The sequence below is a fragment of the Misgurnus anguillicaudatus genome, chromosome 3 (genome assembly GCF_027580225.2).
Source record: "Misgurnus anguillicaudatus chromosome 3, ASM2758022v2, whole genome shotgun sequence".
In the NCBI taxonomy this organism is placed as follows: Eukaryota; Metazoa; Chordata; class Actinopteri; order Cypriniformes; family Cobitidae; genus Misgurnus; species Misgurnus anguillicaudatus.
The window spans coordinates 47,371,729-47,384,422 of NC_073339.2; the positions used below are offsets into that span (position 1 = coordinate 47,371,729).

General features: G+C 37.0%; 1 protein-coding gene across 1 annotated transcript in view; it reads right to left on the bottom strand.

Annotated features, from left to right (window-relative positions):
• The window catches only part of ptgfrnb (prostaglandin F2 receptor inhibitor b), a 39,016-nt gene extending 29,539 nt beyond the window's left edge, over positions 1-9,477 (bottom strand). The window contains exons 1-3 of the mRNA XM_055206204.2: positions 9,066-9,477; positions 6,532-6,897; positions 1,438-1,845 (exon numbers count right to left, since the gene is read on the bottom strand). Coding sequence (XP_055062179.2) covers positions 1,438-1,845; positions 6,532-6,897; positions 9,066-9,108 — 817 coding nt within the window. The 5' untranslated portion in view covers positions 9,109-9,477. The remainder of the gene's footprint in view (positions 1-1,437; positions 1,846-6,531; positions 6,898-9,065) is intronic.
• Between the last annotated feature and the right edge of the window lie 3,217 nt (positions 9,478-12,694).

Below are 12,694 nucleotides of genomic sequence, written 5' to 3' on the forward strand. Positions count from 1 at the left end.
AGACCAAGAAATCTTACAAATCTCTCCATTATATTTATTGCTATCTAAGAAATTACTGAGATATTAAAAAGATCTCATCAGTGAATTTTCTTTCCTATGGGAGCTGATGATTTGAATCATGCGTGTGAAAACTTGCAGTGGCGAGAGTTGGGTTGAGAACCTCTGCTTATGAATATTCAAATAACAAGTTTATTTAGCAATACAGTAAGTATATATTAATATATATTATAAGTCATTTAAAAGAATTGTTTCTATACAAATATCAGAAATGTATTGCTAAAAACACGTTACAAAGCCTGTGAGCCATGTAGTGCTAAATTATGGAGCTATACAGTTAAACCGTGTTTCCACATTTCTGTGTTCAGGATTATTTGGGCGGGGCTAAAACGGTGGCTCAATGATGCACAGGAGCCACCGAGCATGGCTCCGCCCCAGACACAATCACAAGCATCTATTCAGGTTGTAGCGGTATTTGAAAGGTGAAAGAAATGGTAGCTTTCCTGCAAGTGGGCGTGTTTTCAGTAGACAGACAGCAGACACGCCCCCAGCGTTTGAGAGCAGAGAATCCTGCCAATTTTTTCCCTAAGATTTTGATAACTTCTTTTATTTATTTGGTGTTTTTTAATCATTTAGATTTGGCTTGGTGGTTAATCACACATTTAATGTCGGACTTACATGAGTTAAAGGTTCTTATGACTAATAATGACATAGGGGTGAGTAACTATTCTTACTAGGTAAACTATTTGATTTATCCTTTTCTTTAGAAGGATTGAGTAGATGTAATAAAGTAGATGACATAAATGAGCATAGTGTCAGTATTCATACACAGTTTCTCTGGTGATTTGTACAGAAGAGTTTGTGTAACATCTGTCAGAGATAGCACACACCGCCGTCCACCACTTTTAATTAAAACTTCGCTATAACATTGACTGTATATATGGCAACCAGACAGGAATGCTGCCAGCCGGGAATATTCAAACAATGCTCCAAAGAAATTAAACAATATAAAACTAGACAAAAGAACAGATGATATTCTCAAGAGAGACACACATGACTTATGGCACCATGATCAAAACTCAAACATTCTCATACATCTCTCACAAACATTTACAAACTACACAGGACTACATATAACACAAGATCCAATAAATCCTCATATATATGCCTACATTTTTTAAAAGTAACTCGTTTTAGAAACGTTTAGTTTAATAAACCTACAATAACACTGAAACTTAGAATTAATACCCCCACGCACTTAGTTTGTTAAGCAACCTTTGTAAAACTTTATCTGTGCTTTGTGTCATCTGTGTCGTGAGTCAATCCTTTTTTCTGTTTTGTTACTCGAATGCATTGTGTTTGTTGTAAACCTTTGTTACAACCGTTTCTGTTCATTTTGTTGTGCTGACAAACTAAAGCATCTCCAGAAAGCACACTGACCTGCAGGGGTGACAGACACTTCCCCCATCTCCACAGTCTTTTCCTGAATTCTCTTCCAGATTCCCTGCTCCCGCGTCCACAGTCTGGCCGCACACGCGTACGTCCCCCGATCGTCCGGGATCGCTCCGGAGAGCACCAGACTGCGGGACACCTCGCTTCCCATTTCTAACCGCATTGCACCATCTGCGTAGCGTCGCGTGAAGCCGTTTCCAACTGTTACGTCCAAACCAGGACCGAAAGTGAGCAGATCCTGCGACACAGATGATCCATTTCTCACTGACCATGTAATGGAAAGGTAAATTCCCTCGATGAAGTTATGGGAAACATTGCATAGGAGTCTGAAAGATCCACCTTCAGGAACGACAGGGTCTGGGGCCTCAGGAGCCACAATTAGACTATTAGGAACAACTGCAATGGAGAGAAGAAAGAAAGTTATAAAAATGTTATAAAAGTAGAGAAAAAATCATACGTGCACTGTACTGTAACACATTTTATTTACACTTAAAGGGGTCATATGACGTTCCAAAAAAAACCCCCAATATATACTGTATTTGGTGTAACGCAATGTGTTTAAGTTTAAAGATCAAAAAATATTATTTTCCACATACCATACATTATTGTAGCTCCTTTATGTCCCACCTTTCTGAAACGTGCCCATTTTACAAACCTCATCGTTCTGAACAATGCAGCGTGTTCTGATTGGCCAGCTATCCAAAGGTTGTGATTGGCCGACTACCTCAAGCGTATGACGGAAATGTTACGCCCCTTACCAAAACACAGCATGTCCACGACATGGCGGCAATAAAACTCAGTCCCTCCAGAAAAACCCGATTATGTGATCGCATGATTCAATGCGTAATCAGCAAATATGCCGCACTTTCGTCGCATAAATTACAGATTTCCATGCGCAAAATATGCGGGGCTTGCATGATTTCATAATCCCCGCATTTTCGTAGCAAAAAGGCAAATATATCTTGAAGTAAAATGTTGCATTTACTTCACACAAGCGCAACCATGTCCCCTGTTGCCATGGGAACGTAATGAAGTGACGTGATTATGTGACGTGAATAGGGTTGTCACGATTCTCCAAATGCTCGATTCAAATGAATTTTCGATTCTAAGCTCACAATCCGATTCGATTTTTGAATTTTCCTTTTTTGAAGAAAAATTTTTTTTCTTCAATTTTTGCAAGTTCCCGCAATTTCATCGCATAAAATTGCATAAATATCCCGCATATTCCATCGCATTTTTTAAGAAAACGTGTCGCAAAACGTGACGTTTTTGCCCGCAACAATCACAAAAAAACTTGCAGTTTTTCTGGAAGGACTGAATAGTACAGCGAGAATAAAGATTATGCCTTTTTTCTTTATGTATACATTCGGTGGTGTTATGCAAATCTTCCCACACAGTGATGTAGATATGTGGGGGCGTGTTTAAAGGAGGAAGGTGTGAATGAGTAGGCTTGTTCGACTTCATGCGGCGCCGCAAGAATCGACAGCCGGATGACGTCAAAGTACCGCGAGAGCTATTCGCAAAATCATACAGAGGAGTCTGCTTTAAATCGCTCTCGCGGAATTTTGACGTCATCCGGCTGTCTTTTCTTGAGGCGCCATATGAAATCGAACAAGCCTATTATCTTTGTGGGTTTGAGACTTTGCAATTTTTGCGACTTTACAGATCTTCTATATGCATGAATAGCTATTAACACTCCAAAAAAAAAAAAAAAAAAAAAATCGCATCATATGACCCCTTTAAATGTAACATGGTTTAACTAAGAAATGATAAAACACATGTTGTTGAAATAAAGGCAAAAAAGTGACAGTCGGATGTGTTTGTTAAATGTTAGTGAAACTTTTTCACAGTAAATGTGGTGAGCGCAGACAAGATAACATTGACATAAAGAATAATAAAACAGGGCATGTACTGTAGGAAGTGTGTTTGCTTTAACACACCTTGTTGTAAATAACTAACTGTGGGAAATGCCCTAGTCACTGTCTGTCTAATGTACTACACGTAAAAGTAAAATAAAGAAGTACTTAATGTGAAAGATATTGTTTGGAAAGATGCATTGTGAGTTGTCCTCTCTTAGTTTGACTACATGAACTCCATTCACATGTGGCAGAACCAGATCGGCCTGTTTTATACATCCGAAATACAATCCTGTACAAACAGAGCTACAGATCAGAATCCAAACAAATCAACATGCTGCTCGATCAGCTTTGAAATCTGAGAAACAAGTAATATATCGACAGCCTGTCAACAGTAATGCACTTATAATCAGGGTTTACTTTGAAATGTATTCTTTAACCTGCAAATTAAACCTGAAGAGGACTTTAATGAGACCTCCTTTGACAATAAAAATAACAAAAACTCATTTGAACATATATAATGGAGCTTTCAGTGCCCCACATACAGTACTTCCAGTGCACGTGCATTACTGTAAACAGGTTTATTGTTTTAACAAATTGATGGAGGGGTTTTGCAGTAGTTACTGTCTTTCTATCACTTCACTAACTCAAAGGTTTGTGTGCCATAATAATCAACCTGCTTCAGTTAACATGTTAATCCACTGACAGGTGAACAGGTGGGAACGCAGCACCTGACAGTGACCTGTTCGTGTATCTGTATAGACATCAAGGCTCCATCTTATTGCCATAAAGTGACAAACAACAGATCTTACAAGGGTTCTCATAGGAAATAAAAGCATAACTAGAATTCATCTCAATTGTTTTTCCTACTGTTGACCTTAATATCCTTTTTCACAAAGAAATTGCATCCAGGATTTGTCCGGGATCCTTTGATTTTTGGTGCATTCAGACTACCAATGATTTTACGGAATCCGTGCGTGCATTTACACACATGTCATAAAGATCCCATAAAGACACATGACTTAAAAGTCCTGCACTTGGTAGGTTTTTCCACAGCGTCTTAAGTCTGTGATTTCATTAAGTCATGAAACCACGTGCGTGCATATTTGTTTATGATCATAAGGAGTGTGTGATGCGCTGTTCTATTATGCAGGTGAATGATCTTGGCTTTAGCTCCTGGATCTCTGTTTCAGTCCAGTTTGGAGACATTTCTTGTCATGAATGTTAATCTTCATTTAATTTCCCCCCGTGTCAAAGAACCAAAACTTATTGTTGCGATGATATGCTCGTCCTCACTACGGCATACCCCTCACGCCTTGATTTTGCCATTTGGTCACACAGAATGCTTTCCGTAAATGTTACGGCAATGTTACTACGTCCTCTTTACGGGAGCGTTCCCAAAACATTTACGAAACATGTTTTGTTCACACAGAAGCCTCTCGGACAAATTTACGCAAATTTCATGGAACCAAAGTGCTGTGTGAATGAGATTGCAACACATAGACACCTCATTTCCAGGAATGTCTTAAGTTTCAAAAGCTACAAAACTGTTTCAAAGACCTCTAAAATATAAAATCTCTGATCTATGCTCTCCACATTTATGTTATTATACAACACTTTGCTCTTACTGTATGGTCTCATTCATGCCTATTATAGTTATCCTAAGGAATGTTAGGAGAAACATCTGAGACAAAGTTGGCACAAAGGTTTGTCAGCAGAGTCTTTGATGTGAAATTTTGGACTTCATACTTAGACCTCTGACTTTTGATTGGATTATTTCTCAGCAAATCTAAGACAGACAGGAGCCTTTATCTACAAGGAAACATTAGACATTTAAAATGTACCTGTACACAAATCTATAATGCTTGAACTTTTAACAAGTTACCTCAGTAACTGATTATATCCATTTATAGTTCTGTTTCCTACACAATGAACACTGCAGGCTTCAGAAATGAGCCAATGGTTTATTGGGCAATGCTTCGACATTTGTGGTACAGGTGCATTTTCGGCGACCCAAATTCGATTCCTGGCTCAAGGTCCTTTGCCGTTCCTTTACCCCTCTCTCTACCCTGTACTTTCCTGTCCTCCCAAAACTACAATCTGTCAAATAATGGCAAAAATGCTCCAAATAACTTTATTTATGGACTAAAAGAATGAACATTTTTCACTGCTACACAGTAACCCGATCTTACCTGTAAATGTACAGATTTTAAGCAGTTGTTTTGCATCAAATCATTGCAAAAGCAAGAAAAAAGCCCACCCCTAACCCACATGGGCGAAAGCAGAATGTACTACTACTACACCTATGAATGAAATCGTACAAATTCATACATATAACCCACCTCATAAAATAGTTACATATTGTCATGAGATTGTGTTGAAGCTCGAAGCCTCTTAAATTAAGAGTAGGAAATAACTAACAAGCATTTTGATCCTGCCATAGTGCTAGATGTTAAGTGACTGCTAGCAAGTATTGACAAGGGCCTCACGATACGGTGTGTATCACAATACGATACAACACCTTGCATGTTGCGATACATTGCAATTCTTTTCCTTTTTTTAGCAAAAATGGGAAAAAATGAAGCTGATTTTTTTTTACTTTTTTTAAGCCAAAGTGCTTGCACGCGTCGGCTTTGAAAGCTGCAGGTGTTTTTAAATGTTCTGCCATTTTCTTACTCCCGCTAACTTCTGAGACATTGTCCGAATGGCCTTATATGACAGACAACTAAACAGCGAACAACTACAGCAGTGGCGGAAGGGGTCGTTTGACACACACAGCGGGATTTGATAATTTTGAGATTGAAATATCGATACAATATCGCGGGGGAAATTATCACGATAGTTAGCTGTATCGATATTTTTGCACAGCCCTAGATGCTAGGGTGTCTGCTGGATGCCAGGCCATTACCATGTTGATACTTGGTTACTTTCTGGTCCAAGTTAAAAAAAACATCCTTAAGTATATGATATTCTGGCCTATAGATAAGTCTATTGTCAACTTTTAAACTTTGGATTTTAAATCACTTGGAAACTTTCATCAGGCAAAGAAGGTAACAGTACACCACTCCTCACTAAGACACAAAGATCCAAGGAGCATTTATGGTTTGGGTATAAGCAATGAAAATAACAGTGATGCTTGTCTGGACAAACACTACTGGTAACAAACACTTCATAAACAACACAGAACCAAAGCCAAAAACATTGATTCATAAACACAAATACCCACCTCGCAGCTGAACATCTGCATCGTAGTTTCCACTGATAACTGAATCTGTACTTGGAGTACTGCAGGTGTAGGTGGCGCTATCACTGATTCTGGCCTCTCTGATTCTGAGCTCCACTGCATTGTCTTTTAAACGTGACACAGAAATGTCTCCACTCTCTATACGGTCCCCAATAGAGCGGTCCGAGTATCTGGGATCAAACGTTGAAATCACATTGATGGATTCTGTCCCTCGCATCACTTTCCAATCAAAGTCCTGCTCGCTCGGGCCCTCATAGTCCGATACATCACAGCGAAGAGACAATGGCTGACCCTCAACCCGGAGCAAGGGGCCCTTAGGAACGGTCACCAGCCTGGAGTGACATAAACCTTCAAAAACAAGTCAACATAAAATTATGTTTACAATACTGTTTTTACTTTTGTATTGTGATTGATGTGATGCTTTTCAGCAAAAAAGAATATTCAGAAGGACTTCGCCTACTGGGTTGCAAAGGGGTGGAAAGTTTTCAGTAAATTTCTGGTAAATTTCCAGAAACTTCCCATGGGAATATAATCTGGGAATTTTGGAAAGATTCCAAATTGGAAATTTAACAGGAATTTATGAGAATAATTTTGGGACATTTATTTATATAAACTATATAATATACAAACATAAATAAACATTTTGTTTTGGTCATAAGCAGACATGCATGCAAGGTAATACAAATTTTATTCAAAAGTAATTCTGCATGATAACAGAAAACTGGCTAGCAGAATGCATCAGCAAAATTATAGCTAGCCTCATACATTTTTAATGAAATAGCGCTAGCTTACATTTAGATATCTGATTTACTGGCATCAAGAAATAATCTGTGCATGTTATGCAAGGATGCAAGTACATGCAGGGGGCGTGGCCTCATTGGCCCTTCTGTAAGCTGTGTGCATGTGACTAAAGAATGTGCAGAAATTAAACTGAACTTGCACTATATTTTCTTGCTTTTACTGCATTTAAATTCTCAGTTGTAGACAACTGCAATTTTTCAAATTCCCAGTTTGATTAATTCCTCTTAATTCCCATATATTCCAGTTACTTCCCATTAAAAGTTTCCAGCCTTGAAAATCCCTGAAATTGTGCAATCCTAACTGTTATTAAAGATTTTTTTTATATAAGGTGCAAGTTTTGTACTGAGCTACAAATGTAATATTTTAAGTTTCTTCAACTGATAACATGCAGAAATGAGATGAAAATGATGCATTGATGCTCGACTTAGAAAGCATATCTAATTAACACAGAATTCAACATCATCACTGCATGTGAATATCTGACCTGATTTCTGAGTTTCAGAAGCACACAAGTGAGTACTGTAGGCTGGTCTTATTCAGTTTGGGCATACACCACTTTACAATGAGATTATGAGGATTAGTTTCATAACACATGGCACTTTCAGAAAAGGAAAGCGATCCGTTGTACTAAAACTGTCTTTTACTCTCAGCAGCCTTGCAAATAAAATAAAACGCTGAGATTAAAATGATAGGCTTTATATTCCTTATCTATTCTTTATAGATCATTCAAAGTCTATACTAGGCTTTGCATACAGTATAGAGTAGATTTGTTTATTATTTGGTGTGTGGAGAGCACAGGTGAATATAAAACATGTGCATATACAGTATGTGAAAATCTCACACTGTGCTAAATCGAGCATTAGAAATCCTGTCAGTCATGCTGTGACGTACTGTACACGCTGTATATTAACTCATAGTAATTCATTCATCGAACGACAGATTGCACTGAGTGATTTTAATGAATGACTGCATGCACAAGACACACACACACACGTAACAAGACACACACACACACACATAATGACTTTTACACTGAACAAACTGTATATTTTCTTCCCTCCCTTACCCAAACCCTAAATCTAGGTCCCTTTTGCATTTTTACCTGATCAAATAAACTGTTAAATTAACAAAAGCTGTTAATGGGACAACTGTACCCTATAAAAAATGACATCTACCTAAAGGTGTATATGAGTACCTCAAAGGTACATATTGGTATCAAATGTATACATCTATAACTTAATGGTACACAGGACCTTTTGTACCTGTTTAACAATGACAGACATATAGTGTAAAGCTATAAAACATTATAAATACATGCCTGAAATCAACACAGATCAATTATGAAGATTTACAGGTTTGGTGAGATTTCACTTCATTTACAGAAGTTGCTGTACGTGTTAAGGGAACAAGATGTGAAAGTTAATCATTTAAATTCATTCTACCTGGTTTACCTAATAAAAATACCTAAAAATACTTGAACTGCAAACCTGTCAGTAGTAAATTAATTCATACTTAAAGACATATCTGACATGAATTGAATCAGTTAGTAAATGTCCACACATCATACAATTTGTAAGTTACCTGAGGAAAAATCTATACCTAAATCGAATCTATGGTTATCTAACGTTACTTTGATTTGACGTCATTCACGTTGCATGTTACATTTTTTGTTACATTGATACATTTTTGTGAAGATGTAATAATATGAAACTTACCGAGAGCGGCACACAGGAGAATCAGAGCCCGGGTTTTGCCCATGTCCGCGTGGATCCCGTGCCGTATTTCAGGTCCGAGCTCAGGTGACTGCAGACTGTACGGACGGGTTCGGGAATGCACCTGTGATCTCCGGTGATCCTCGCGGCGGTGACGTCAGGTTTTCGGTTCCAGCGCGATCGAGATGACGGACGTGTGTGAACCGCGCAGAGCGCGCACTCGTGACTCACGCTCGCCGGGGTTTAACGACTGAATGACGGAAGTGAAGCGGGATTCCCTCGGTGTCTGGAGGAGTGGCATTATTACCATATCTGTCTCTCTATAGGACAGATCGAGGCTATTAAAAGTGTTTTATTGGGGCACGTGTTTTAAATAAATGCAATGATGTTTGCCAATGCCAAATAGTTTGATCACCAGATTAATATTTTGCTGTTTAATGAACTCTTTTTCATTTACTTGCTGAAAATTCTATAGAGAATGTATGTTTAAAAATGAATTTACCGTGAGAAATACTGGAATAAAGAATCCCTTATACACGAGGAAAAGAGTCCTGCATGATCATATATTCTTTAATTACACATTTACACATATTTAATATAGTCATGAATTCGTATTATTTAAAAAACCTAATTGGCTGTGAGATGTAAAAGATATATAATAGCATTAACGTTTTTATATTGCAGTAATCTGAAGGTGCATTATATTTTGTACAGTAGGCAGATGTCTAGCACTCAATAAATATTCAGGACAGATGAGTCTGGAAGCTTCTTATGCCATCTAGTGCTGAGGAAAATCCTGCATGTGTTACATCAAAACAATCATTGACAGAGTCCACTTCTGTTAAAAACTACAAAAGTGTCATGTACTTTCACTATAGCCTATATTAGGTTTTGTGATTAAACCTGACATCTCTTAGATTAAGACATCATATCAACACCCTATAAGATTAATGAAACTTTCACTGTACAGTGCACTGTTAGACTTAACTGTAATTTCTACAGTTACTTACCACAAAATGCCCAGTATAATACCATCATTTTCTTTTCCAGTTCATTACTGTAATATGCATTGCATTATGGGTATTAACATTTAATTTACAGTGATTTACTGTATGTTTTGAATTTGCGGTAGACTGCTGTAAACAACAGCAGTTGTGCTACTGTAGTTGAATAAAACAGTGTTATAAAAGCATATAAAATGGAAAAATAAAATATATTTATGAAATGAAATACATTTTATTTGTTATTCTTTTAGCAGTGAAGCAAATTTCAAAATGTGAATTGTTTTCAGCAGTGTAAATAATTTATTGAGAATTGTAGATAGAAACAAGAAAGGGATTATGGATAAATGCTTTGCTCTCAGAATTGAATTTGACCTCAAGACTTCAAAACACTAGTGACGCCAAGATTTCGCTCCTCTAAGTGTTCAGGAGAGTGACAGAAGAGGCAACTTGTGTGTAGCGAGAAACTTTTATCAAGTGACGTTGTGGTAGTTTTACAGACCTATGACACAGGTGACCCGGGTTCAATTCCCCTTCAAGGCAATATATTTTTTTAAACTAGGTTACAGTATTATACTGTAAAATTGAACTGCGGATAAAGGCATCATACTCTAAAAAACATGTACTGTATGGTACTGTAATGGGGCAACACTGGCAATAAAAAGTCTAACAGTGTGGTTATGCACAGCATTTGTATGATGCATGACATTTTATCTTAAAGCTGCAATTTGTAACTTTTAATGATTAAAAATAAAAAATAAATCAGTTGAGCAAGTACATATCCAATGAATGTTTGAAATCATCTCATTGTCTTACCATGATTTACAACGGTAAGCTTATAGTAATGACTTATACTGTATAAGTTTATCTGTCAGGTCGGATTTAGCAGGAAATGCTGTTTTTCATCAAATGTGATCGTACAGCATGTAAAAACTGTAATGATATGTTTTAAACAGAGATGGCGATAGAGAGGCAAAAGTTACAGCAATCTTTGCACTGACTAAAATGATGATGACAGTTTAATCCATCAAATGACAAACAATGACATTCATTCTGATATGATACACGGTACATATATTTTGATATCGCTAAACTTTTAGGTAAACTTACATCTCATTAATAAAATTGCTACCCAGTCTAATGGGGTTTCGTGGTATAGTCACGTAATTTTTTTATTCTTTTTTAATAATATTACAAATTTCCGCGTTTTTTCATGATCGTATAACGAATTTGTGTGATTATCACGTATTGGTTACTATTTTTAAACCATTGTCGCTTCGGTTTAGGGTTAGATTTGGTGTTTACATTATATATTGGTTTATACTATTTTTTCTGATTTATTTTTTATATGTCGCCTGGCATTAGGATTAGAGTTGGGTTTGGGTAGGGATGTCATTTTATGTAAATCTAACCCTAAACCGAAGCGACAATGGTAAGAAACTCACGAAAAAAGAATTAAAAAATAACATGCCTAAATACAAAAATTTCGTGGGACTGGGCTGTAAAATTACTATAATTATAGTAAACGAGAAAAAAATAGTGTTTCCTCATTTTCCATAAAAAATATAGGCTATATTGGTGTGTCCCAGGATAGATTATATCTATTTAAGTGGGTCGCAACCCTGAGTCACAAAATTATGTACCTATAGTCACGTAGATTTGTGAGTCTTTTTTCGTGACACTGACACGTTTTCTGCCTTTTTGCGTGAACATGTCACGGATTTCTGTTTACGTGTCACTGTCACGTATTTGTTACTCAACTGTTTTGTCCTATTTTCAAACCATTGATGCTTCGGTTTAAGGTTAGATTTGGTGTTTGGTTAAGGATGTCACTTTAAGTATTGGTTTATACCTTTTTTTCGTGATTTATTTTTTTAATATTTTTTTATTTTTAAACCATTGTCACCTGGCGTTAGGGTTAGAGTTGGGTTTGGATAAGGATGCCATTTTATGTAAATCTAACCCTAAACCGAAACGACAATGGTAAGAGAATAGGACAAAATGTACGTAATTTCACGATACTGGGTTGGGGTCGCGAAATGAAAAGTTTGGGATCACTCTGATAGCAATAAGCTCTGGAACAATCCGCAATGGATCGGCTCTGAAGCCGGCAGATCCAGTCTGGATCCATTGTGGATCTGCCCCGGAGCCCTGGTCTATATATTAGCCTACTTATGCAGTTACACAGACAGCCACCTAAAACCATTATTTTTTTATTATAATTGGCGATGAAAAACAGTAGTATAATGTTATGTAAAAAATACTTAAATGTTGCAGCAACTAATAACGAGCAGACTTTAAACTAAACAGACTCAAACATTATATCTTTGATAAACAAATGTTAGTGGTTTCATTTAGTTTTTGCAGAACTCATCAGAAATGGTGGGATTGATAGCGGTGTGGTAAAGTGCTGATGGTGGTTGAATGCAGTCAAGTGAAAAATACGCCTTAGTTTGATAAAGAGATTTTAAAATCCCCTTGCCACAGATTTTCATACTAACACATTTCTGTGGTTAGCATAAATGACTTTGTTGTTTAATGATCATTTAATAATTTTCTTGTTAAATTCATTAGTAATTAGAACAATGGGTGTTGCACAATATTTCACTTGACTTTAATGCATGTACAAAG